Below are 26,588 nucleotides of genomic sequence, written 5' to 3' on the forward strand. Positions count from 1 at the left end.
TTGTGTGTTCTCTAAGATTTTCCAGTCTATTTGACTGAGAGGTGTTTCTATAGTTTATTACATGCAGGTACATGTGAAGATTATAGTCTTTAAATTTTGTGAACTTTTAATCTAATGTTAGAGATACAACTGTTCTTGTTTGGATGCCCATCAGAGGGCATTATTTGCCCAGTCTTGGTGGCAATAGTAAAATATCAAGTCAAAAACTGCAAAAATATAGTAGTCTCCAAGTGTTACTTCAGGTGACATCGCTAACCTTTTATAAAACAACATGAAGAAATGTTGATTTTTTGAAGGTTATACCACTTATTTAATGACCATCTAATAATTTTCCCTTTGAAATTTTTTTGCCTCAAATGTAAAGAATAAATCATGATTGTATTATCATCAACTGCAGCAGTAACATTAAATATCACCCGAGTTGGAAAAAGAGCAATGACCATTACTCCCCCTTCAGGCCTAGATCTGTGAAGACATTTTTGACCACTGGTAACCACAATGCTATCAGAGCAGCTGCCAGATGCCTTCATTCTGGGGAGAGGTGGCCTCTCCCATAAGCCCTATGGTTTCTTGAGGGTCTCCTCCCCCCTTAAATTATGCTGTACACTGCCAGGGGTCCATTACTTGGAGTGTTTCACTCTCGTGGTGAGCAGAATTTTCACAGAACAGTTTATGTTTAGCCTATCTTTTCTCAAAAATAGGCGACTCGAGTTCACTAAGGTAATACAATCCATGGAACCCAAAGATAAAAATTTACACAAAACCACAAAAATTCCATCTTTCTTTTTCTGTATTCCAGTCTTCCATTCCTCCTTTCTTTACCTTGCCTATCCCACTATCTTTTGCAACTTTTTCACCCTTTCAGCTTGCAGAGTTAAAGCAAAAAATTAGCAGAGGAGGGGAGAATTGCTATATTTTTCTTTAATTTTGTGTCTATCAAAGGTTGTCCATCTTCTGATTCTGTCCCTTGTGAAGAGATTTTATGAAAAGAGTTTTAAAACAATGAAGAGGTGCAATCCAAGCAATGGTAGAGAATGTGGAAACACAAAATTGCATGAGCAAGTCATCTTCATCTCAACAATCTTCATTCACACTGTCCATAAAGGAAGTTTGCAATGCAGGATTGAACAGAAGCAGTCCCAACAGAATAAAGAGCTTGTTTCTGGATCGCAAGATAATACTACCCTTTCGAATTGGGCTTTGATGTTGTCAAATCTTCATCATTTTTGTGAGGTGCAGTCAAAGGAGAGTGCTTTATTGCTGCATTGGGCAGAATTCATGGTGCCTTCTATCACTTTGATTATTGAACTGTCAAAAAAATTCAGTTTTCCTTACTAGGCTGATAATTTATGCGGAAGGTCGGTGGCGGCTGAACAGCCCAATTTTGGAACATCAGAAAATAGCAGATGGATGATTGAGCTGTCTGGTTGACTCCACAGAACCAGTGAATTTAACCCAGAAATGGCTTTCAGGAACAAGACTTGCAGAAAGACCAAGGTGACATTCCCAAAAACACGCACACTTTAAATGGCATTTGCTTGAACTCAAGAAGCTGCAAAATGTGGCATGTCCCTGACAGTAATTACTGCAAGTCAGAATTAGACCAAAAGCACAGAATGTGCAAGGATTGTCTTGTCTGTGAACAATATGTGGAAAGTGCACTCAACAATAAACAATCCTTGGATGCCACGAAACGAGAGCAGCAACCCTCCAGTAACAATAACCCAATCCAATATTTGTAGCCCAAAAGCAAGTCTCTTTGTCTTATCATAAGTCGCCAATTTTGATTGCATATAACCAAGAAGGTGAGAAAATTGTATACACAGAAAAGAATTCCAAATGATCAAGGTGGGGAAATTTTATAAATGGACTAGAATTTAACTGCCTCAAGAACAGCTTTACCAACTCAAAGAGGCCACTGAAAAATCCAATGAAGAGCTTTGTAGGATTTTTAAAGAACGGAACCAGGAAAAAGATAGAAAAGAAAAAAAAAGCTGGAAACTTCATGAAAGACAAATGGGAGAATGATGGAAGGAAGGAGTTTACTGAAGATCAGAGGAAGAATGGTGAGCTTTGTTATAACTGGAGCCCATCACTCCTGACTGAAGGCAATTTTTAAGGCATGTTAGCCTATATATGTATAAACATGCAAATATCCTGTGCATGGAGACTTCAAAGCCTCTTGCTTAAAATGAAGTCTTATGCCAATTTTGAATTCTTCAGCCTTGCTCCAGTCAACAATAATTTCCACTGACAAACTGTCTTTTTTTTTCAATTTTGATAGTGAATGGAAAGAATGGCGATCACTGGTTTTCAGTTACTGTTTGTGTTGGTAGGTAAAATTTTTAGACCAAACAAAAGATATGGCAGCAATGGTCTCTTAGTATGCATTACAGCCCTTCAACTAAGACAATTGTTGGTAGTAAGGAAGATGAAAACTCAGGACTTCTGTGAATTTGACAAAGTTTCAATATAGAATGTTATATTTGTACTTGTGACACTGATATAGTCCCAATCAAATGCCTTTTCTTTAACCAAATTTCTGTTGGTTGTATCATTTAGGGTTAGATTCAAAGTTTCTTGGTATTTATTATTCGATAACTGTGAACATGCCATCTGTTCCAGTTCAATTACTCAAAAGAAAGTTCATGTATTAAATGTTATACATGTACTTGTGACACTGATGTAGTCCTAATTAAAACAGATGCCTTTTCTTACCAAATTTCTGTTGGTTGCATCAGTTAGGGTTAGATTCAAAGTTTCTTGGTATTTATTATTTAATAACTGTGGACATGCCATCTATTTCAATTCAAATACTCAAAATACAATAATTCTTTTTGTCCAATCATTGAGCACCTCTCACTGTGTACAACAGAAGCCCATCAGAATATGAAGCTTTACATGGCTTGAGGATTTTACAGCTGCCAAATTCCAAAAGCCTGAGGCAGGCAATCAAAGATGACTCAGTAAATCCTAGTATTGATGAAGAGTACCTCCTTGGCCAATGCAAAATCTATGCCAACTTCCAAAAGAACAGAGAAGAAGAAGGACACCACAAATCATTAGCACTTCAAGTCTTGATGTGGAATGAAGTCAAGGTGAACACGTAATTGGAAATTAGTATAACATCTTGAAGTTAAGAGTAAGTAAATGTTTATCTGTGAAAGAATAACTTTAACCACAGTGTGTTACATCAATATATTAGAGATCCTTAGTGGAATGATGGACTCCTAACACAAGATAATAACTTCACTAATAATGACTTATTTAGTTGCTTATGAGCATTATTCTCTTAAACATTAGAACCTTCAGAAATAAGGTACATGACTCTTATGAGTAATTTAAAATTTCTATTTGTTATAATATAGATCCAAATGAAAGTTACACAGAACCTGAAAGGAGCTGGCATGACTGGCCTCAGTGCACCTGAAGATGAGTTAAAGGTGCCCCATGATGTATTCAGTGCAACAGTCCAGCCTGGTGCACAAAAAGCTTCATTTATAGTTCAATTTCTTTGGTAAGACCTAACATCAGGCTGTGATGTGATTGGACCTCACTTTGCTATAGGAAGCTCAATGAATTCCAATGTCCTGCAAAAATTTTGTAATGCTTACACTGAAAGCATTAACAAGTTACAGTTTGAAAGTCTCATTACTTCTGTGTGATGAAGCATCATCAAACCTTACCCTGCTGAAGCTTCTTTCTGAGCACCCCAGAACACAGTTTCCTTCAATACCTTACACTGAAACACTTAGGGAATGTTATTTTGTTGATGTGTCACTAATCTTGAGGACCCACCCAGCAACCCTATTTTCCCACCAGGTAATGTTTTGATAATCCAGGTTAATTTAGTAATGAGTTCATGAATAATCTGGTATTGATGTATGTTAGGTACAAAATGTATTTTACATGTTTACCACAGATTTATTTCATTTTTGTTTGAATATTTCTAATGCGCACCATTAATTTTTCTCTTTTGAATTATATTTTTAATTTGTTAAAATTTTGTTTAGACAGCCTAAGAACATGATAGCTGCCCTCTGTGGCTCCAGGCAACTGGGTACAAAGGAGCTCACATAAGGCAACCACCAATTTGGTTGGAAATCAATTGAGGAGATATTTGCACAAGAAATAGAACATGCAGTAAATGGGCTCAGTCAAAAGGTGCCAGGACTGAAACATGGTTTTGTTTATCAGGACAACTGGACCAGTCTGAATGGGTGACCAGCCAAAATAATGCAGTATCACATTGCCCTTCTGATGGTATTATGAACATGTATAGCCACATTACAGGTTTGCACTCACTAACAGTGCTTCATTATTTGCCACAACACTGAATTATCTTTTAAAAAACCAGCGTCTTCTCTCTTTCTTTTTAGCAACAATTTATGATTGCTGCTATTGAAAACCTTGCCAGAGAGCCCAACCATTTAGTTGGAAATTAACTACAGGCTAATTGTGATTGGTCAATGGGCTTTTGTGGTAAATTCAATGATAGACATCTGTGAAAACACCGTGGCATGAATACAGGGTAGCTGAACACTCCAAGTAATAGGCTCCACACTCTGTAAATTTATTTATCGTTATTGTTAAAAAAAAGGCAAATTAATGATGACGATGACACAATTTTTCTTAAAGGCAACCCAAGTGTAAGAGCTGAAAGGGAACGGGTCCAACCTCCAATTCCTCTTTTTCTTCTAATAACCAAGAGAGGAGATGGGAGGTCTCTGCCAACACCAGTAACTAAAGAGGGGATATGAGAACCAAGAGTAAGTTTTAAAGGCCAAATAAAATCCAAATTTTTTAAGCATCCATTCCATTGAGTGCTGCACCCATTAGCACTGAAATAGACTTGTTTTCCTATTGTTAGGGCAAGATTCAGAGCAGTGCTTTCTCACTGAGAATTGATATACTTTGATTTCCTTTGGGTGGAAAATTCGGAGAAATATCCTGTTATTTAGTTACTTCCCATGCATTTTCTTTTCCTTACAATTCCAATTTCAGCATACATGTAATTCATTTATCATTGGATTGCAGGAGATTAATGCAATTGATTTTTCTTTGAACAACAAAAGCTTACTTAATAAAAACAAAATAATGTAAGTAGCTCACTGTACTAATATATCCTTCCTCCTCATGAATATTAATTCAAGTGCAAAACCCTTACATCTAGAAATCAATTTTAATTTGCATTGTCTGCTCAGTTTGCTTTGATCACCTGTAGTAAACAACTGTAATATCATTCATAAATACTGTATATACAACTGAAAATTATGCTTAAATATCTTATTATGTCTTTCATATAGAGTTTATACGTTTTAATCCTTTTATAGAGAGCCCCATGGTCAACAGTTTTATTGCAGGCATTTGCTACCCTCTTAAAATTAATAGCATTGTTTTTCTTCTGATTTGCATTGTATCTCTGTTCATATTTTCATAAATAATTTTGAGTAAATTAGTTGTAAGATGAATTTACCAAGGTTTATTATTGGTTTATATTAGTGCATCTATCATGTTCAACATTCTATATGCTTTTTAACATGTACTATATCTGCATTATTTCAGTGGACTTTTTCCTCACAGGAAAAATACCAGACATCCTATATAAAGATTATATTTTCTTCCCAAAATTCAGTTTGAAGTTATAAGTATCATTCTTAGTATATTCACGGTGTAATTTCTTAGTTATTGAATCACTTTTCTGTATTGACATATATTTGTGATATATCAATGCTATGTGTATTATTTTATCATTAGTGTAACCATGTTCCTTATAGAAAACTCCTTCAAAAGTCACTGAAAATCAAGACATCCATTCCACAAAAGACCTCAGAGAAATTATGAAGACACTGACAATGAAAGATTGCTTGCTGATACATGGGAAGAGGCAAGCTCTCTTTCTATATTCAGTGTATTCTGAAAGCTGTGAATTCATCCCAGTGCTGAGAAATGCCCAGATGACTCTAATTTAAAGGCAGAAAATAGGATAGAATTGATAAATTAAGTAAGCAACAGTGAAGGTGTCTCTTTTTCTGATGTTGAGGACTGGTTCATTGTTGATGATCAAGATTTGAGAATATGCATTAATTCTTGCATTATACAAGCATTAATGAAATGATATGCATTCTCTTTTTAGTTATTAAGGTTAATTTTTTGCTCATTTATATTTATAATTACTATTATTATTTACAGTAGTCCAGATGATTGAGGCTCAACTGTATTAATGTTGCTCTTTTTTAACAACAGAGAATCCCTGAATACATTTTGAAACTTGGAAGGACCATCATTTGATATTCACCATGCAACAATGCAATTCATACTGTGGTTTTTAGGATGCCATTCAAAGCAGTCCTGGTGGCACTATGTGCACAACATGCTTGTTAAGAAAAACATCACCTGGAGGGAAGCAAAGAGAATGGCCAAAAATGGAGTCTGGTGGAGGTCTATGGATGATACCCAGGGCTTCTTGGCAGGAGCAAGGATAGTCTAATCAGTCAATCTTGTGCCTCAGACCAATGGCAGGAAAGAATGTGCCACACTAATTTTGCAGACTACAATATAACAAATGCTGTAAAACATGACACCCTAAGACATGAGAAACCAAAAGAAATTAAGTAGAAAACTGTAGCACTATGCAGTGCCTCACAACCTTCAGGGTTCCACCTGTATCTGGTTTCAAACAAATTTTTATGAAAATATATTCAAAGTAAAATAAACAAGTATTTTGATTGAAAGTGTGTTGCAGGCCAAGCATACTTCACTGCTCAACAAACCAGACCTTTGTAAACAATGAGGTACTCATCTTATCACCCAATTCTATCAGTCATACCAGAGCCCTCCTATTTTCTTGCTTTAGAACTTTCCATTTCTACCAAATTAATTCACTCAAACCACCTGAAATGGTACATTTAACCTCTTCACAGCTAGATGTAAAATCCATTTGGAATGTTTTGGTTAGTTTAAGTCCGCAACAATACTAAACATTGGAACTTTTAGGATAAAAATACCACACAACAGCCTATAATAAGATCAATTGTGACAAAAAAAATTGACAATGCCTCTAGAAATACCTTTCAGGCATGCCAGTGGTGTTACTGAGAACTAAAGCTGCACTGCAATAAGTGCCACATACAGTGTATATATAAGTGAAAGTCAAGTCCTTCAAGTATTTTGTGTGATTTCTTGAGATATTATTAGAGGCAGATTACTTTTTGAGAGCTGACAAGCAGGACTCATTACCCCTAATTTACTGCCTAATTTACTGTATGATTGCTTTTAAGCAGAGATCAATATTACACCTTGCTCAAAATTCTCTCATATCCTGAGCTTGTTTGAAAAACATACCAATCAACCACTCAAGATAACTGTGGCTGATTTGTTTTAAAAACAAAATAATTTAAATTATTGATTCAGCTCTGTTAGTTTAGTTTATCTTTCATGTCTTTTGGGAAAAAGGAAAGAAAAATGCATGACGAGCATAGCCTTTTTGTCTTGTTATAATCAAATTCATACCCTAGTTTGAAATCTTGATACAGGACTAGAATCCACCCCTTTATTATTCTGCCTTAGTGTTAAATGTCAATATTTTGGGTATTTTCTTCCACAAAAAACCCAAAATTAAATTTTCACAGCCTTTCTAGTCACACTGCAAGCTAATTTTCATTAATTACTTGTCCAGAGAACCATTAACCCTTTAACTCCCAAGTTCTGATTGTTCTGTCCTCTCTACATGTAAATGCTACACATTTCTGTGTCAATTAGAAACAGGAATATGGTGTTACATCACAATAACAACTTCTATCTGATAAGTTTGAGTGTTCTCGTTACCCGTTTATTGGATAACGTGAGGATACCATAGTGAGAAGTTACATGTTAATCAGTAGCTCTGAGAGTTAAAGGGTTATCAACACAATAATTTCTCATCTTAGTTATTCAAGTAACACTTCATCTGGTTTTGAATTAACTTCAGCGGTGAAAGAAAGGCACAATTTGACCTTAAAATCAGTTAAACAGCTAAACAAGACTCCCGCACTTTCTATTAGTCCACGGTACACTTATAAAACTAACACATATCCATGACTCGACTTTACACCGATAGATAAATTTAAAACGACAACCCAAACTGTCACATGTTCTGAACGCGACTTCTCTTCGACTGATCGCAATTCAATGCGGCGGAAAACAAAATAAGATACGAGAACTGAAGCTACAAGCTTTAATTTCTCTGAACTAGGCAGAAAAAATTAGCGAGCGTACATCTGAAACCTTTAGTATCAAAACTCCATTCGGCGGTCCTGTTCTTTGCAAACACACGTCCGGTGAAACACATACGGAGTTTATCTAATGTACGATTCGAAACCGTCAACATCTACTCTCTACTCTTATAGCATGGAGCTCTTTGTTCATAGAAATTAGAAAGAAAGAATCCTTTACCTTGAATAAAAGTGAGTCTTTTCTTGCGTTCGACAAGAGCGCACCATCTTGAAGCTAGCTTGCGTAGTTTCCAACCGCTGATCACGTTGAGTGCCTGCACAGACAACTCACGTGACACAAAGCTTGCCCATTCTGGCGGGACGCCGATACTCCCTCTCGTACCCCTCTCGCGATTACTATCGTAGTTAGAGAAGGAGCGGGAAATTAAATGAGATTCTCAGCATATATGGATTCATTTCTCTCGTGTTCTTTAGAGTAACTAAAGAATGTTTCCTAGCCTCCCGGAAATATATATTGGTACTGAACCCCTTATTTCACATCGGCGGTGACCAAAACCCCTCAAGACAGTCGCGTAAACAAGATACATTACGGTGACAAAAGAAAACGGCTCCCTGTTTGGAAAAAATGCGAACTGAATAGTTCATCAAAACAAAAAGTTCAACATTAAGTAATTCAAGGCCATTTCAAGGCCATTAACCTACCCTTCCCCAACCCCTCCCCCCCCCCCCCTGCGTACGATCAAGGCTCGTGTAAGACGAGAGACAAAAACAGAGGTCTTGTGACACATAATCCACATTGTGGATGAAGCTGAAGCGAGACTTAGAAACCTTTACAGAGTAAACTGAGAACGGACTCATGTGTAAGGTCTTAAAGATGTTTTATTGAAGTCTTCGTTTTACAGTAGATCTGGAACCCTTGTTTGTAACTCTGTGTGACTTTCCAAAAAAAGCCACTTACACATTCAAGTTATTCTTACTGTAGAAGCCATGTTGATGAGTACGTTTGAACAAAGTTATCAAAAAATACCACATACTACAATGAACTAGAATTCTCGATTTGAGTTGAAAAAAATTTAGAGATGAGCTACAGACTTAGACTAAAAACACTACCAAATATCTAAGTAAGTGGTATTCTAAGACCTTTTTTTTCCCTTATTTTTCTATTTTCAGGTTAATGTTAATAATAATGACGAATTATGTAGAGAATAGGCTTCAGTCATGACATAAGTCACGAGTGACTACAATGCTCGCAAACGAGTTATAAAAACTCTAAGAAATGACCTACTTAGATCGTTTGCGTTCTACAAAATCTCTAACAAACGAATTGTGACCCTGAGTATTTTCCTCTAACAATTTTAAACGCAGTCGGCGTGCAAAGCAATCGCAAGCTTGTTGTAGAAGTGAAATACTCAAATTGTTGTTGTACCACTTAATGTCCTTTATCTGTCTTGCTACTCTTTATCACAACATCCTTCTAATTTTTTTCGTTATGTAATTTGCGCTGATAAATAGACGTCACTTTACCTCTCATACGACGTTGTAAAAATTCTAGAAATGAGCTACTCAGGTCATTCAACATACTGTTAAATTTCTAATAAGTGACTTCTTATCCAACAATTGTTTCTGTTTTGTATGTGTGACATTTTTACCCTTTCTTTCAACTAGAGATACTAACGAAATCAAACAACTCGACACATACTCTCAATACTCGCTGGACGAGTTGTGCTATTGAACACTTCAGACTGTTTCTGTACTTCCTAATGTCTACTAACTGAGATCCTAACCGTAAGTCCTAGCTCTTTGATATAATATGCAACCCAAATTAACGTCACTTTAACTCCTTGTGACTTCAATGCTCCCGAATGAGTAAAAAATGTTATGAAATAAACTATTTAGATTACCAGCGTATTATCAAATATCTCGTAAGTGGACGTCTTCTACACGTACATTCGTCTAAGTTTTTCTTGTCAAATTTTAGATGATTTTACGAGTTTAAACAGAATTTTAGAAATGAGCTGTCTAAATAGTTGTTACACAAAATCTCTAGCAATTCTTATTAAAGCCCGTTACTGTTCTATTGTTATTATCACATTTTAACCTTTTTTCTCTTTCCAATATTACGAACTCTAAAAGGAAGTTATTCATGAACATCAAATCTCTCTAAACTACGAGTTAGCTCTGAATAATCTCAACAATCTCCGTGGAAAAGAGCTTAAACAGTACTTTTAAAACCAGTGAGGCATTCCTAATGAAGCCATTCACTCAGTTATATTGTAACTAATGATGGCAAGATCAGCATGCATATTAAAGTGTCTTATCATATTACAAGCATAGCCAGCTTTTCGACTTTTCATGGGCCTATACCCTAGGAAAGTTCTCTCACAAATAATCTTTCATTCTCCCCATTGAATTTCAAGAAATTTTGGTTCATTTTCATTACCACGGCACTTCAATCTTTGGACCGATAAGAGTGACTTCGCAATTAGCCTCGTCCTCGCGTCGTAATTTCGGCAACTTCGCACTTAGCCACGCTCTCGCGCCGTAATTTCGGCACAGGATCACTGAACCACGAGTCCTCGGAAGTGGTCTATTGTCAAAAAAAACAAAGAGGCAAACAAAAACCGGACAAGACAAAACAAGAGGAAGAAAAACTGCCGCTACACCACCAATCAGGTACAGCGCAATATGTTCCACTCTATGTAATGTCAGCATTACATAGTTCACTATGTAATGCTGACATTAAATCTACGAAAAAAAAATTAAAACCAGATTTTTCTGACTAAGATGGTACCATAGACAGTGTGTATTGATTACTAGAATTATTTTTCTCCTCTTCCTTGAACTTTTTTTAGTTGTTCTCTAACCCTCACGGTCTTCATACTAACGGCAATGTTTTTGGCTCTTGAATTCTGTCTGAGGCAAAGGAAAAACGCACGCTAATCAGTGAATGCAAAAGTTACTTATCGATTAGTTGTTTGTTTGATCTACCGACCCTACTGAGTTAGCAAGGGGTTAAAAAATTTAGGATAGAGCGACGCTGTGTGAATGGCATCACAAAAGTGATGCAAAAGCAAAAGTCGCTCTTGATTCAGAATATTTCACGGGTTCAAGAAACTAACAGTTGAAGTGATCAGGAGTCAGCTATTCATGCATAAACACGGTATTTCATCAGAGATTTTCAACCTTCATCTCAAATCTTATACTAATTCTATAAAATTAGAAAGATACATGTAACAATCAAAACACAAGTTCTTCAGAGGGATTTGCTTTCCCTCACCCCTTTAGTCGGCGGTATTTAGTATAAAAGCAAACATAATAAGCATTTACCTTGGTTCGAAAACAAAGAACTAAAGCCTGGTATCAAACACCTCTTCTTCCCCTGGATGGAATAAGAAAAGAGAGAAATACAACGCGATCACTTTTTTAAGCGATACAGTAATAATTTGCACACATACAGAAAACAGAGCTGCCACTTATTAGAGCTCATTGAATTTTGGCATGTCTGTGTTGAAGTGTTTTGAAAACTGAAGTACACAACATCACAGTCACTATTTCCATCCAATGAGCTGTGGTAAGTGGCTGCTATGTTTTCTGTATTTGAGAAAATTATTAGTGTGTCGCTTTAAAAAAACAAACAAAAAAACACGTAAAACGGCTTAATAAACTCATAAATTTTGGATTTTAGCATTGTATAAAAAGTTATGGCTCTTCGTTACGAGAAGGTGTAATAATTCTCAAGTGGTATGGTTTTGTTTTCAATAACGTCACCTCCCGATGTGAATCGCGACCTTTCGACTGAGCACTTCAAGTGTTCTTCTAGTAATAGAGCGGAATAATTATGCGTCACCTTATGAAGCATTGTGTGGACCAATTTGAGTTTATCTCTTCTGATTTGTAAAAAAAAAATTACCTTCTTCTGCGACATCCGTGCCAGGCTCATGTGCCTTCTCTTCTTCTTCAGCTTTTCTAGCTTCTTTATAAAATGATTCATTTGATATAAAAAAAAGTTTGTATTCAGTCATTAAATCTTGTCTTTGTACCTAGGAATTAAAATCGTTAATGTTTCCCCAATTTCTAAACCAGAATTTTTCCAGTGACTACCAAGGTAAAATAGATGTTTTACTATTCATAAAATGCCTTGATCTCTTCAGTAACTAATCCAAAACTATTATCTCCTTTACCTTTGTTACTAGGAACTGAAATCTCTTCAATCTCCACCTGCTCCTCAGATTCACCAGCTGTGTGAAATCAGATTCATTGTTAAAATTTATGAGGTTAGATAACGCAGCCCATTGCCCGCTATTAAGCCAGCAAATTAGTCCAGGTGCTACTTACACTGTAGGCTGAAATAAATGAGACCCTTGGGGGACAAATTTTCAGTTCCTAAAAAGCATTTCATTGTTTTTTCCTTTCTCAGTTGGCTTTTTAGGTTCAGGCTTACTTCCTCCTTCTTGATCTGCACCCAGATATTTAAGATATATTGTATTCAATTTTTGTCCTTGCATTCGACAAAGTGATTGATATTTTGGGAGGATCACCAGGGACAGGGCACAACTTGAATATGCAAGACTTTTGAAACAGTCAGCCGTGCACTTTTATCACCTCTTAAAAACCTTGGTCGGAGGCCACCAATTTACCCTATCATAAGCTTCTTTTTTGCCTCCGTTACCTTACAGGATGAGTGAGTCCCTATAGCTTACAAGTAGCCACCCCTGAACTTTACAAAAATGTAATTCTATCAAAGCAATGAAGCAAAAATGATTAAAATCAGGCTGTTGCTGGCTTTGTATCAGAAATGTTTCACAAGTTTCCATTAAATGTATCTTGACGATAAAGAAAGTGAAATATTGTACATATTGAAATCTGCAACAATCGCTCTATATTTCAACTATTGTATCAGAAGCTATAAGTTACACTGAAGAGGAGTGTCCATTATTACAAAGGTTCTTATAACTACCTAAATCGTCGATCAATACCGGTAATTTTTAGACCTGTTTTCAAGTCAATTTCAATTGGAACTAATGGTTTCATAAAACTAGGCAATTCTCAACATAAGAAACCTCTATTAGTGTGTAGAGACACTCCTACTTGCACAAGATGTCAACTATTACCTTCTTTTTGTTGGCTCTCGCCCTGATCAACAGTTACTGCAATGAAGAATACTATTCATTTAAATAAACTACTAAATTTCTCTACAAACCTACTTTACTTACATTAGATGTCCATATGTATTCAATTATTCATTGATTGATGAAATATCTCTGAGTTACAAAGCTCACATTTAAATCTGCGAGTTAATTTATGCGCTTGAAAATCTACCAAATACAATTATTAAGATGCATTGCCTTTCTTCCTTTTGGCGATTCTTATGACCGGTTGTAAAGTGCAATATGTAGTTGAAGTCACATGGTATAACTGTGACTTTTGCAGTACTACTCTTGTAAATAAAGCGGTTGTCTCTGCCTTCTTTTTGTTTTTCGTTCATAAATAGATTTTTTTACCTGAGGAAGATGAACTCGCATCCCTTCCACAGGCTTGTTCAATTGCTGTCAACAGAGCAAAGAGTTATTATTCATACAATACAACTGAAAACTGGAAACAATGAATGATCCTTGTCAATATATACGCTTCATTTATTTACTACAATCTTGTCATATGGGAGATGATGGTATCTACCTTCCATAATACACTGTAAAAGTTTCTAATGTAAAGGAATGGGGATCTTATGAGTGGAGGTGGTAAAAGTGCATAAGGCAATTTATCACCAGAATGTCTGAAATAACTTATCAACCAAAAGTAATACAACCGAATATCATCACATTTGTGGCATATGGGAAACCCTTCCTAAATCTCTCCTTTCTCAAAATGCAGCTTCAGAAACTATCAGAGCAGAAAATGAATGCTGAGGTTTCCAGGTATTTTAATTTGAAAGAGCTAATATGTGGTAGATTTATTGATTAGGCTATACATACCTGGCAAGAGAGTTGAATTACAAAGTCAATTACAGCATTGCCGCTAGCATCTAAAATTCTATATTTATTTTCTGACCTGGTTGCTGAGCAGGCAACTCAGGGGCTTCCACTTCTGGGATTTCGTTGTGTTCTATTACCTGCATTTCAATTTGTTCTTCTATGGGGAAGGAAATGAAAAAAAGGAATTAAGAATGGAAAAAAGAAGGGAAAGAAAAGTATTACACACAGGACCCTACAGAGGCGTAGTGAAGATACTTTGCATGTGATTTACACTGAGAAGCACTATATTTTTACCCTCTTTGTCGTTAGCATGTTCATCTCCATTTCCAATCTGTCCCTCCCGATCATTGTCTGCTTCTTTTACATGAAAAAGAAACACCAATAAAAAAATTGTTGGCCATTGTAAGGTTTATCACAAAAAATACATTCTACAATTTAGATTTGGACCTTTACCTTATAATTTAAGACACAAGTATACCCTTCATATTTTGAGAATTGTTAACAAAATGAGTTTTGGCTAATATCTTACTTTAAACAATTTGTTGCAAATGGCACCCGTTTAACTCAACGTTCCTACTACATAGCTTTAGAGATAATAACTTTGAAAAAAATCGAACTGAAATCATGATTTCTGGTTGCGTCGTTGCCTTCATGAAACTTGTATAACATTGATCCCATCTCTATTTAGAATCACTCTCTTGATTAGTTTTCTCTTTTACGTCTGTTACAACTCTACATATTGCCAGTTGCACCTTTGTGATTTCAATAATTTGCTCAGTTTCTTATTCTAAAAAATTAAAAGATACATGAAGTTATTGCGATTTCAAGCTAGTTCCACCCTTTCCCCCTTCAAAGCATTAGGAGTAAAATTGACATAAGCTAATTAAAGAAAAATGAGTCGCTAAAACTCAATTTGATAAACCTTATAGTTTGTTCATTTCAAGGTTTGGGATATAATTAATGTTATCATGGTATTTTTGAATGGAGCTTAAAACTGTACCTTCCTGACCTTGTCCTCTGCTGAAAATGGATCGAGCATTGGACCACAGCTTCCTCAGTTTTGCTTTCAACACAGCCTGCACCTAGAAATTCGAAATATATGAGATAGTTTATTTCAGATTTTCAAGTAACGTCTTTCAAAGTCACTCTGGTTAAAGTCAACGACGAAGAAGCTAAAAAAAATCTGTCCGACCATTTACTTTTTTCACGCTTGTTTTGTACGGCAATCGTTACAATTTCAAAATTAACAAAAACTCACATAACAGTAGGTGCTATTCCAAAGTAAGAAAAAAACTGTTACCTGTGGAGTAGAAAGCGTATACAGCAATGGGTTGATAGCTGAGTTGATTGGCAGAGCGAACACTGCTATCCACACCGCCAGATCACCAGGAGGATCAAATGTTTTCTCGACGTGGGAACGGATGCCGATAGAAATGATTGGCATCCAACACAAGAAATCGGTCAGAATAATGAAGAAGACTCTTTTGGCAAGTGCTCTTTCTCTTTTGGCCTGTGCACTTTGTGCTCTTGCTCGTATTTCACGGATGGTTCCATGCCCACCGAGTCGTCTGCTCGACGACCATGATTTCCACAAAATGGCAACATAAGCAACCATAATGAAGATGAATAGGAAAAAATTCAAAACGATAAAAATGGAAGTGGAGTATTCCCAGCCTTCTTCTAATCGCGGGGAAAGTTGCAGGGGCAGGCACACTACATTATTGCCATAATACCTCTCACTGAAATAGTGCATTCCGGACAAGGGAATGAATGCCATAATGCCTCCCACCAGCCAGATAACTACGCACATTATGCGGGTCTGCCTTGGTGTAATTCTTGCAAAGGTGTAAGGAAACACGATGTTCTTGAGTCTGTCCCATGCGATCAGGGAAATCATCATCACTGATACCTCACTTGAAAAGACAGACATGGCACCATTGAAATGGCAAAACCAACCGGTGCGCCACTCATAGTCATGCAGGTAGTATTCCCCTGACCATTGCAGGTCTTTTATACCTATGATGATAAGGTATATACCCATGATGCCGTCAGATACACCCAGATTCACCAACATGATAGACTGGACCACATTGTTATCAGGGAAGAAATACTGCCACCCAACTACAAACAAAGACCCTAACAACGACAGAAGAGCGACAACCCATAGAGTTGTCCTCGGGGCACGGTTGCGGAACATGGAGTGGCAGCTTGCGAAGTTGTCATTGAAGGTATATTCGCAATCAGCATCCTGCCTAAAAAGATCGAGATGGCAGCACATCAGGTTGGTGTCCAATGTTCTAGATTTCAAAAAAAGAAGAAGAATTAAGGAAGAAGTAACAAATTATTATTGCATCGTTGAAAGCTATTAATAATAATTAATTAATTAATATAATAGACTGTCATTAAATGATTGTTTAAAGGGGTGATCGAAGGGAAGGATCGTTATGGAGTCTTACACTCTGATGATGTGCGTCAAATGCCTGAAAAAGCCTTTGGGGAGCTCAGCCATCAAGTTGTAATGCATGAACCTGTAATGTCAAATAATCATAATTTGATCATTTAGTTGGTGTATATCATAATTGACCTGACAAAAAGAACTTGATTTATTCCAAAAAATGAGTTTCTATGCGTAAGACTCATCTAGCTATTGTTAATGTTCAAACAAACTGTCAAAAAAATATAATTAGGAACCCTAACTGAGGATCTTAAATATGGACCTTAGCTTGATATTTTCTCATATATTTTATAAAATTAATCAGTTAGCCTGTGATAAGTTTCGTCGTGCTTTCTTAGGAATTTTTGACGGCCACTGATTTTGTAGACGTGGCAGCCCATTCAGTTGAGTTCGTTCGTTCGTTGTATAAAAGCCTCTTTCTGGACTCATCCAGGGAAAAATTACTTCGGTATATTTATATTAACTTCCAAAATTACTATTCACGAGTCTTTCCTTTCACTTCCACAAAATCAGAAGAATACTCGCCTACATGTTATCTGATTTCAATATATACAACTAAGTTTAGTTGCCCAGATGAACATCTGTCATTTGCGTTGAACTTACAAAAATCGCAGTTCGTGGGCATAGCTGAAGGTCGTGCTGCTAACGTTTTGTATCTTATTTCCGAAGATATTGCTGAAACGAAGAACGCAATCATTTGCAATTAGCTCCTAAACGGGGGCTTGCAGTTGTCATATTCCTCATCCTAATAAATTTACATAGAGTTTCATTACAACTACACAGACCTCCATAATGTTTGTTTCGGTTTCAATGATATCCACCTTGGCTCACTAAAAGTATGCTATATAAAAAGGCACATTTTTAGTGCAACATGAATTCAAACAACATTGCTTCGTTGAGCACGGTAATTTGCACCAGGTCTGTTCTACATCATATTAAACTTGTAAACTAAAATCTCAGAATTTGAACGCTTATTATATTCATTCCACCACTTCAAATATTCTAGAATGTGTTTGTATGAGTTTAACTGTACTCACAGAGCTTTAAGGCTTTTGACACCCTTGAAAATTTTGTCAGGCAGAGCGTCTATTTTGTTCTCCGAGAGATATCTTAAACATGCGAAATGGATAATAAAATAAATATTAACATATAGTAAGATAACATGATTGGGTAGGACAACTTTAATTTGAGCGATAACGGAGTTAACATTTAAAAAAAACATTACTATATACCTCTTACGATCCAGATCATCATGGAAAAAGGTTTAAACTCTAAATGTACTCACAAATCGAATAGCTCTACCAAGCCCTGGAACTGGTCTTCGTGAAGCTTCTCAATTTTGTTGTAGTCCATTTTTCTGAAGAAAGCATCATGGGCAGTTTTATCTTTAACTCTGCTGTTTTTTAAGTAACTTCTGCAGTTAAGGCAGGGTATGGCAATGTTTTCCAGTAAAACAGCTCCCAATTTTTATATGTTAATCTTCAAAGAACACATTAGACATATCTATAATGCACTAAGATTAAGCACGAAAACTCTTAGTTTATCCCCATGGGCCTCGAGCGAGGTCTATTGTTTAAAGTTGAATTTGAAAAATCGTTTGTGGTTCACTTCTTGTTACAAATTACAAAATTAGATGACAGAGTAGTTTAATCTTGCAATACAATAAACTCTTAGATATTGGCAACTCAGATAACAAAGAAACAAAAAACCTTTGCCTTGTAGAAGTAAATTATAATGTAAGTTGCCATTAACTGGGAAGTTTTTATAGTCACCAAGTGTTGTTATTTTCAAGAAAATCCTTTAAGAATAATTCTTAATCTTTTGTGCCGATATAAATCTTACTTACAGAAATTCTACTGCTGTAATGTTCCTGAAAATGTACGGCGGCAGAGTTCCAAGTTCATTGTTGGACAAATCACTGAAAACAATTATTACCACAGTTACAAAGATTTCGCCTGTGACAGAACTACCAACTGAACTCATAAAAAAATTATAATCGGAGGTTTTTGGCAAAAAAAGTTCAGAAAATATCGTTTCCTTGCGCAGTTGTTTCCCCTCATTAGTTTATTTCCCATAAATCCCTGATAAATTTTCCCAGGAAAAAGGTTAATATTTTAAAATCCAACTCTAGAAGATCCTAGCATATTATGTTGGCTAAGAACGCTATGATAAAAAAATCTGTTTACATTTTTTAGGGAAAACACAAAATAAAACATGTTTCATTAATACAAAATCGAAAAACAGGCTAATCAAGGAAATATTCATCCCCGACATTTTTGGGACGGAAACCTCTCACCGCAATAAGGAAGCAAACAAGTCAAAAAAGAAAAAAAACCGGTCCAAAAAAAAAAAGTCTTGGAAATATATTCATACCCGACTTTTTTGGGGGAGAAACCTCTCACCGCAATAAAAACAAACAAACAAGCAAAAAAAAGAAAAAAACCGGTACAACAAAAAAGTTGGAGGAGTTGGGAGTTGTTATGGTTGCTATTTTAACAGAAGCTTTTAAACTTTTACACCTCCAAGTACCTAACATTGCTAACATAAAATAGCATCCTCAGTTTCAACTGATCAGAGTAACAAATGCAAGCTTGAAAACTTCATGATTTTTCAGCGATGACGGCTGTGCCTTTGTGAAAAATATTAGTTCTATTTAGTTCTACCCAATAATTTTCTTGCTTAAATAACTATTTTACTTACAGATGTGTCAGTTTGGAAAGGCTGTTAAAAAGTCCGTCTGGTAGACTCTTCAACTTGTTATTTGACAGATAGCTGAAAAGAATGACGAGAAAAGAAAATTAATTGTTATTAAGTATGCAATCTGAAATTTGTTAGTAAAAATACGTAAAGATGCTGGTCATCAAAACAACCAAAGAGCACTATATGATCACAGACATGGATTATGTGTCTTATAGTACGGAGAATGTTCAAGAGTTACTTCATTTATTTAGTTTTGTCGATAACAAAAGGAAATCACAGGCCGCCGACAGCTTGAAATTTGCGTGCACACTGAACTCTTTTCCCAAAACATAACCGATGGCTGACTCCCGTGGATTAAGAAAAGAAATCATTAAGCTTGCTATCTAAGGAAATGCCCACATGGTTCAAAACAAAGAAAGATATCCCATGAAAACAACTGCAACATTCATGACATGCATACATTTCGTCATTGTATGTATGATCGTTGTCAATGAAAATTTCAATACTGTAACAAACACATAATAAAGAATGTTTCAATTTTAAAACATGTTATCGGTGCGGATGGGAAGATCATAAAATCTTCAATTGTAAAAAATATTTTCCTTTTAATTGCTTTAATTAGTGAAAGGAAAGAAAAGTATAATACTGGCAGAATCTTTGTAAAAATACACTAGCAATCACGAGCTCTGATTTTACAAAAGAGAGGGAAATTTTAATTAATGCTGGAACAATTTATGCAGTTAAAGGGGAAAGCTTGGTATTAATTAACTTACAGCTCCATCAGGTTTTCTAGGTCTTGGAATAGATCAGGAGGCAATTCAGTGAAGTTGTTGTCTTGCAAGCATCTGTGTTGAAATTTGAAAAAAACATGATCTGTACGTAAAATCTATTTAGTTTTATTAATACAGTTATTTACCGCTTTGTTTTATGATCACTGACGGGAAAGGAAGAAAAGAGAAAAGAAAAAAAGTAAATGCAAAAACAAGTATAGAAGGGGTGGTAGGAAAGAGGAATGCTGCTGCGTTATGAAAACAGCTTTTTTTGGTGGCTGCATGATTTGATGCACAACAACCACATATTATCTCTGACCATACAATACAACTCAATGGGTGCAATGCAATAGGCAAAAATTCCATCCAGCATACTACCATATCAAACACAATAAAAACTTAGTCAAACGACTACTATTCCAAAACTCGATGCAGTGCTATAAATCAAAGGGGCTTTTCTCAGTTCTGAAATTTTAAAACCTGCAATGTACTTTGCGTCAGAAGACAAAGCCTTTAATGTCTCGTACTGATTTAATCAGAATTAAGACCGTTTCGCAACTTTACAGTTTGAATAACTATTTTCAAACTTTTTTTAGTGCTGTCTGTTTATGTATCTCTGTTTTATTTTCACAAGATAATTCAGTAGACCTCGATATGTCCTGATCCAGAGAAAGGAATTAATAAATTTTTACCATACATAATTTTGTCTCTGGGATAAGGAATTCCTTTCACAATAGTATTGATACATTAACTTACAGTTCCTCTAGCTTTGTCAAGTTTTTGAAGGCACTTCCATTCAATCCTTTCATGTCGTTGTCATTCAGGCGTCTGCGTTATTTACCACATAAAACTGATCAAATTTTTAAGATCCACCAGAAGTTTATCTATCTAGATAGGGGTGTTAATGAAATCTTTCAGGGCTGTTGTCGAAAACTGTTACGGATGTCTTGAAATGTGAGCAAAAGCATCGATCTCACTGAGTGAAAAGTTGTTTGTGCTAGGTTCACCCGTAATACTCATCTTACAACATTACCATACATTTGCATTTGACATAGATATGGAAAGTTGTTACTGACGGAAATTTGAATGATTTTTTTATTTAAAGAAGGCACTCCGCGATGCCTTTTATACAGTATGAAATCTCATAAACGGTCAGTCCTGGACAAAGATCCAGAATGCAACAGTCGATGCCTGATTTTTCATAATGTTTGATATAAATTCTTGATTTTCGAAACGAAACGAATAATCTTATAAAACCTGAAAAAGACAAAGACAACAACAAAAAGCAGTTGGAAGCCTTTAGTATTGTTGTGCAGCTGTTCTGAGATCGGAGTTTTCAGCCAGCAGGTGCGAAAGTTGACCAGTGGTATTAACTGTAGGTGAATTTTTTATGTGCTTAAATAGCTACATATTATGAATAAAAGATTTGCAAATTTTGTTGATGTTATTAAGCTTACGATCCTGAATTATCTTTACCCGCGCATCACACAGAAAAAAGTTTTACTCACAATTTGACTAGTTGCGTGTTCTTCTCAAAGATTCCTGGAGGTAGGTGGTGCAATTGCATTTCATACAGGTACCTATTAATTCAACGAAAATTTAGCATAGCATAGTACAGGGCTGGGATGCGTATAAAGTAATAAACAAGATGACTAGTGAAATGAACTCAGTTTAGAAATGCAGCCGGAGGAGTGTGTAGATAACTCAAACTGGTAATTATTAAGATATTTTAACGTGAGATATTTTGGCTTAAAATCAGAATGGTGCGGCCATGTAGATGTCTTTTGATATTCTCGCTTGTCAAGATGAACAAGTTTTTTTTTCCTAACTCATTTATGCACCCTTCGGCGAAGGAGCAAGCCATTCATAAATCCTCCACAAGACTTCGTTAGCTACACCGGTCTCTCTGCCACCTTTCAGGCCTTATCCCGTGACAAATGAACTGAACCAGGCTTTTTTTTCTCGGCGGTTCTTCTTCTGATGACTTGTGGTTTCCCCGTTTCCTTTTGGAAGTTTTTATTCCGAAAAAATGTGTAAGGGCTATGAAGTTATCTTTCCCAATTCTTCCCTAATTTTAATTCTCGAATACATCACCGTAGTTTCTTCCTCAGAAGAACCCTCCAAAATCTCCCCTACTCTCAAGAGTGGCCTCTTAGCTCAGTTGGTAGAGGCACCCTTCAGGGAGGCACGGGTTCGAATCCCGTGGAAGTATGAATTTTCCTTCAGGATTCTCAGTTTCTGCAGTTGGGTAAATTGCAGTTCAACTACGAGTATCATTGCTCAGTGTTTCTTATTGTATGCTCTTTTCTAAAGGCTTCTTAATGTCGCCACAAGATCTGTAAGTCTTACCGTATAATCATAACGTCAAAGGGGAATTTTTTTTGTTTTTCAAGCTAAAATGGTACTCACACTGGTCACATTACAGTTCAATGAGTTTGAAACTACAAAAACAAATTTCGTTTGATCTCTGTCAATAGAGGAAAAATCTACTTACAGCCACGTCAATTTGGTATTTTTAGCGAAAATATCTGATGGCAAAATCTTCAACGGGTTTTCAGACAACTCTCTAAAATATAAAAACCAACAATTATTAGAAGTGCAACTAGGAACTTGTTAATATTGATCTTTTTCAAGCCGTCAGTCTGGGATTGTCAAGTAAAACATCTACATACATAAATAATTTGTCATGATTAAACCATATTCAATAAATGAATTAGTAGAGGAATAAAAAAATTAATGGTTATAGATAGCTACTAACTTAAATCGCCTTCTTCGTATGTCAGAATGTATCACTTTATATATGTGAATTACCTACACCTTAAGTTTACCCACGTTAATCCCTCACGAATTACAAGATTATGATTATAAATATAGATATTGACACTGAGTCTACCAAATAAAACGTCGTAATTCTGCCTCTTCTAAAAGATTAAAATATATTAAATAATGATGCAGATTTACATGAATGCCGTGCCACAGATATAATAAAATGAAAACTGATTGAAGAAGAGTGGCGCTTTATTAGAGTTAAAACTCCGTCAGCGATGGCGCTTTACGCAAGTGGCGACGCAAGCTATTTCACAGCACTGCATCACTTAAACTTGAGCTTGACTCGAAAAATTCTGCGTGGAGAAGTGGAATTATGATCTAACTCTCAGTATTTCTAAGATTGTACGAAGTAAGGTCGTTCCTTTCAATAAAATTGGATCTTAAATATTCTAAAGGCTTGCTTTTTTCCTATTTCAGTTCCTTATTGTGGCTTTCTATGATGTCAATTTTCCCTCCACCTTCGCCAGCTTAAATTCGAGAACCCCCTGATTACCACCAACCAGATGGGTTGGTTGGGTCGGTTGATTCTTGATGAGACTGATTTCCGACCGAGTTTTTTGTACCTTAACATTAATTTCACTTTTCGACGAAGCTGTTGGATGCCCGGGCCACGCATAAATTTCTCGTCGTCCTTGTTCCCACTTTTGGATAGCACCTGAATGTTGCAACTGTCGTTTCTATTTCTTGAAGTTCTGTAGACTTAATGTGTACAAAGCTATGAGCGATTTCTTGAAAATTGCTAGGTGTTACAGAGAGAGACGAGGCCCTTCTTGATACAGGAAAGAAGTGATTGGCATGAATGTAATTGACTTCCACTTCTGTTGGGGAACGCTCATATTTCCACTGCGGCTTTGTCTAGCTGTTTAGGTACTATTTGAGCCTCTGCTGACGGAGCTGCTTGAGGCTTGTCTGAAGTGGATAGCCATCCAAGATTGTGTTTTCAAGCTCTGAAGCGTTGAGGCGTATCTTGTAGTCATACCGCTAAAGTCGCGACAAAAGCAGTCTGAAGGATGACTTTCTTACCGAACACATACTGGTGGTTACGCTCTTTGCCAACGACAAAGGCCAAAAATTCCTTCCCAATCTGTTAGTACTGCCTCTCTGCCACCGGGAGTGCCCCGCTTCTAGATGTCACTGGTTGACCATGCTGCAATAGTAAAAAGCCAAGCCCATCCTTGGACGCATCTCCTTGGCCCTCTGCTAGTCCACTCTCGTTGAAGTACTTGAGTACTGGTGGTTTTTTGACAGCGTCTTTGATCTTTTGGAAGGTATCTTATTACTCATGAGTCCAGATCCACTAGCATTCTTGTGTGTCAGGCGGCGTAGTGGCTCTCGCATTTCTGAGAGGTTTTGTAGGAATTTAGACGGGTACCGTATTAGCCCGAATAATCTCTGCAGAGCTGATACATCTGCTGGTCGCTCCATCTTGACTGTTGCATCCAATTTCCTTTGACCTGCCTTCAATCTATTCTTCGTCATCACAGGTCCTTCTTCAGCTTGATGAATTTTGCCCATCAATGGTCTTGCTCTTTTATGACTAAAAATTTGTTTAGCACTCGTAAATTTTGTTCGTTTTGTCCTACGCAGTAATTAGTACACATCTCTAAGACTATCGATCCTGCCTTTATCTTCCTTGGAGGTAAATGGTAAACCAGGATGGATATCAAGGGCTTCTGACCCGATAAATGTGATGAAAGACGCTACTTGTGTAGCTTCGAGCGTAAATCGAAGGTAAATTCCATGTTTGAAGCCAATTTTTCCAATTCTTTCCAGATCTCCATGAAGATCTAGCCTCGTAAGAACTGAAACATCAGAAGTGAAGATTTCCTACGGTATTTGAGGCTTGGAATGGATGCACTGTCCCTGTCATCTGCTTGCGATGTCATATTTGTCAAGGTTCTGTCGCCGTGTCTCGGGTCGGAATCAGCTTACATTCGACTAAAACACAGGTTAAAAGCTGCTATATGTCTTGCTGAGAGTTTCACACGCCACCATGTAGCGTTAGCGGCCCGAAATATCAGAGAAGACAGAGTAAAAAGAACTTTGAACAGATTTCATGGCTTCATGAGATCTCGCACCACAGTCCTACCTTCACAAGACCCTCTTACAATTTAGGAGGGAAAACAACAAAACAAGCATAATTTTGTGTAAGTCCAGGTTCAAACTCTGCATTGGACGTTTTTCCGTGATAGCATATTACAAAAATCCTTTTCAAATTTTCTTTAATTGAGAAATTGAAACTTGCGACTAGTATCCACACCTAATTACAAACAGTTATAGTGTAGATGAATAAAATGTTCCCAATCCCACCGTGTGGCGTTAGTAGCCAAAAATATAAAAAGATATAGGGTAAACCGAACTTTGAACAGGTTCGATAGCCTACCAGCTAAAAAGCACATGGTTTTATTAGGTCACAATAGAGAGCCTTATTGAGAGACTGGAATAAATGTTATTATGCCTGAGTTTTCTTGTTTTCCCCCCAGGCCTTGTGCATTCATCGAAATTTAGCACCTTTCTTGCGCTTTACTTCGTATGGTGAGTACCAACGTTTTAGCTGGTGAGTGCTTTTGAACTTTACAGCCTTAAAAACCGATCATATTGAGATAAGTTTTGGACGCAACAAGGTGCGACTTGAATGCTATGATAAATTAGTAACCTGCGTACTTAGAATGTGACCAGGCCTTACTTTGATTTGTCACATAGTGGCTTGAGACTTTGTGATGTTGTTACATTGACGGTCTTTTGTTTATCGTCTGGCGTAACTCACGGAATCATTCTCGCCAGTAGATTCAAAATTAAGCTCGATTGACCGAGACAGCGAGACGCACTTCCCTTTAAGAAGCAAAAATAGGCCTTTAGAGGCCATTTCCCTCCCCCACTCCCCCCTTTTCCCGCCTCGACGCTCTAAACGGAATCAGGCTGAGAGGTGCTTGAATGGATTATTATATATTAATTATTAATGATTAATATGAATTTATAAGGGCAAATAATCATCAAGTAGTTAAAAGTTAGTTAAATCCTTCCTGCATGTAAGATGGATTCCAAGCTAAGCTTTGTACATTGGGGGCTGACGGTAACTGTGGTAATTACATGCCAAATATGAGCAAATGGCTAAATCGTACTCAACAAACTAAATACTTCACAACATTTTGACGCCCATTTCTATGCAAGTTAAACACCACAATTGTCACTAGCAAGTACTTCTGGTTTTCATACCACAAAGATAAAGCAATAAGTAAATTAAGGAGTGCCCCGCTGATTGACCTCACCCTGTTTCGATTTTTGTTGCAAGGAGTTTAGAGATCGACGCTGTGAAATGTTCCTTTATTGCATAGATTTCTTTCTCTGGGTTACTGGATTTTCTTTAAAATGAGCTATGCCACTTTTTGACCAAGGAAGCTTATCATGGGAAAACTTATGAAAGGCGAAACTTAGAAGTGTAGTATTTTACAAGGAGATTATACAAATAAACTACGGATAGAAAGAAAATTATAGTTCAGAGCACTAACTTCAGAACATACTAACTTCGAAATAGACTTCACAAGTTCTCTTTGATAATTTGTATGGCGAGCAAAATTTAAAGATTTATAAATGGGAATGGCATGTGGTGTTTAGTAGAAATGAAGACAGGGATGTAACACAGGGGTAG

General features: G+C 36.5%; 1 protein-coding gene and 1 pseudogene across 1 annotated transcript; one reads left to right on the top strand and one right to left on the bottom strand.

The window, feature by feature from the left end:
- Positions 1 to 1,930: 1,930 nt before the first annotated feature.
- On the top strand, positions 1,931 to 3,866 carry LOC131782329 (uncharacterized; annotated as a pseudogene).
- A 7,220-nt stretch (positions 3,867 to 11,086) lies between these two features.
- Positions 11,087 to 20,134, bottom strand: LOC131782321 (G-protein coupled receptor GRL101-like). The gene is made up of 17 exons (XM_066164456.1): positions 20,114 to 20,134; positions 19,341 to 19,412; positions 18,487 to 18,558; positions 17,926 to 17,997; positions 17,678 to 17,749; positions 17,244 to 17,315; positions 16,642 to 16,713; positions 15,486 to 16,482; positions 15,186 to 15,267; positions 14,480 to 14,542; positions 14,262 to 14,342; positions 13,715 to 13,759; positions 13,325 to 13,360; positions 12,395 to 12,451; positions 12,124 to 12,186; positions 11,541 to 11,592; positions 11,087 to 11,126 (listed from the first exon to the last, which is right to left on the bottom strand). Exons 1-16 carry the CDS (start codon positions 20,119 to 20,121, stop codon positions 11,561 to 11,563), a joined length of 1,896 nt encoding a protein of 631 aa, XP_066020553.1. The 5' UTR covers positions 20,122 to 20,134; the 3' UTR covers positions 11,087 to 11,126; positions 11,541 to 11,560.
- Positions 20,135 to 26,588: the final 6,454 nt, after the last annotated feature.

Source organism: Pocillopora verrucosa, chromosome 3, assembly GCF_036669915.1.
Source record: "Pocillopora verrucosa isolate sample1 chromosome 3, ASM3666991v2, whole genome shotgun sequence".
Taxonomy (NCBI): Eukaryota; Metazoa; Cnidaria; class Anthozoa; order Scleractinia; family Pocilloporidae; genus Pocillopora; species Pocillopora verrucosa.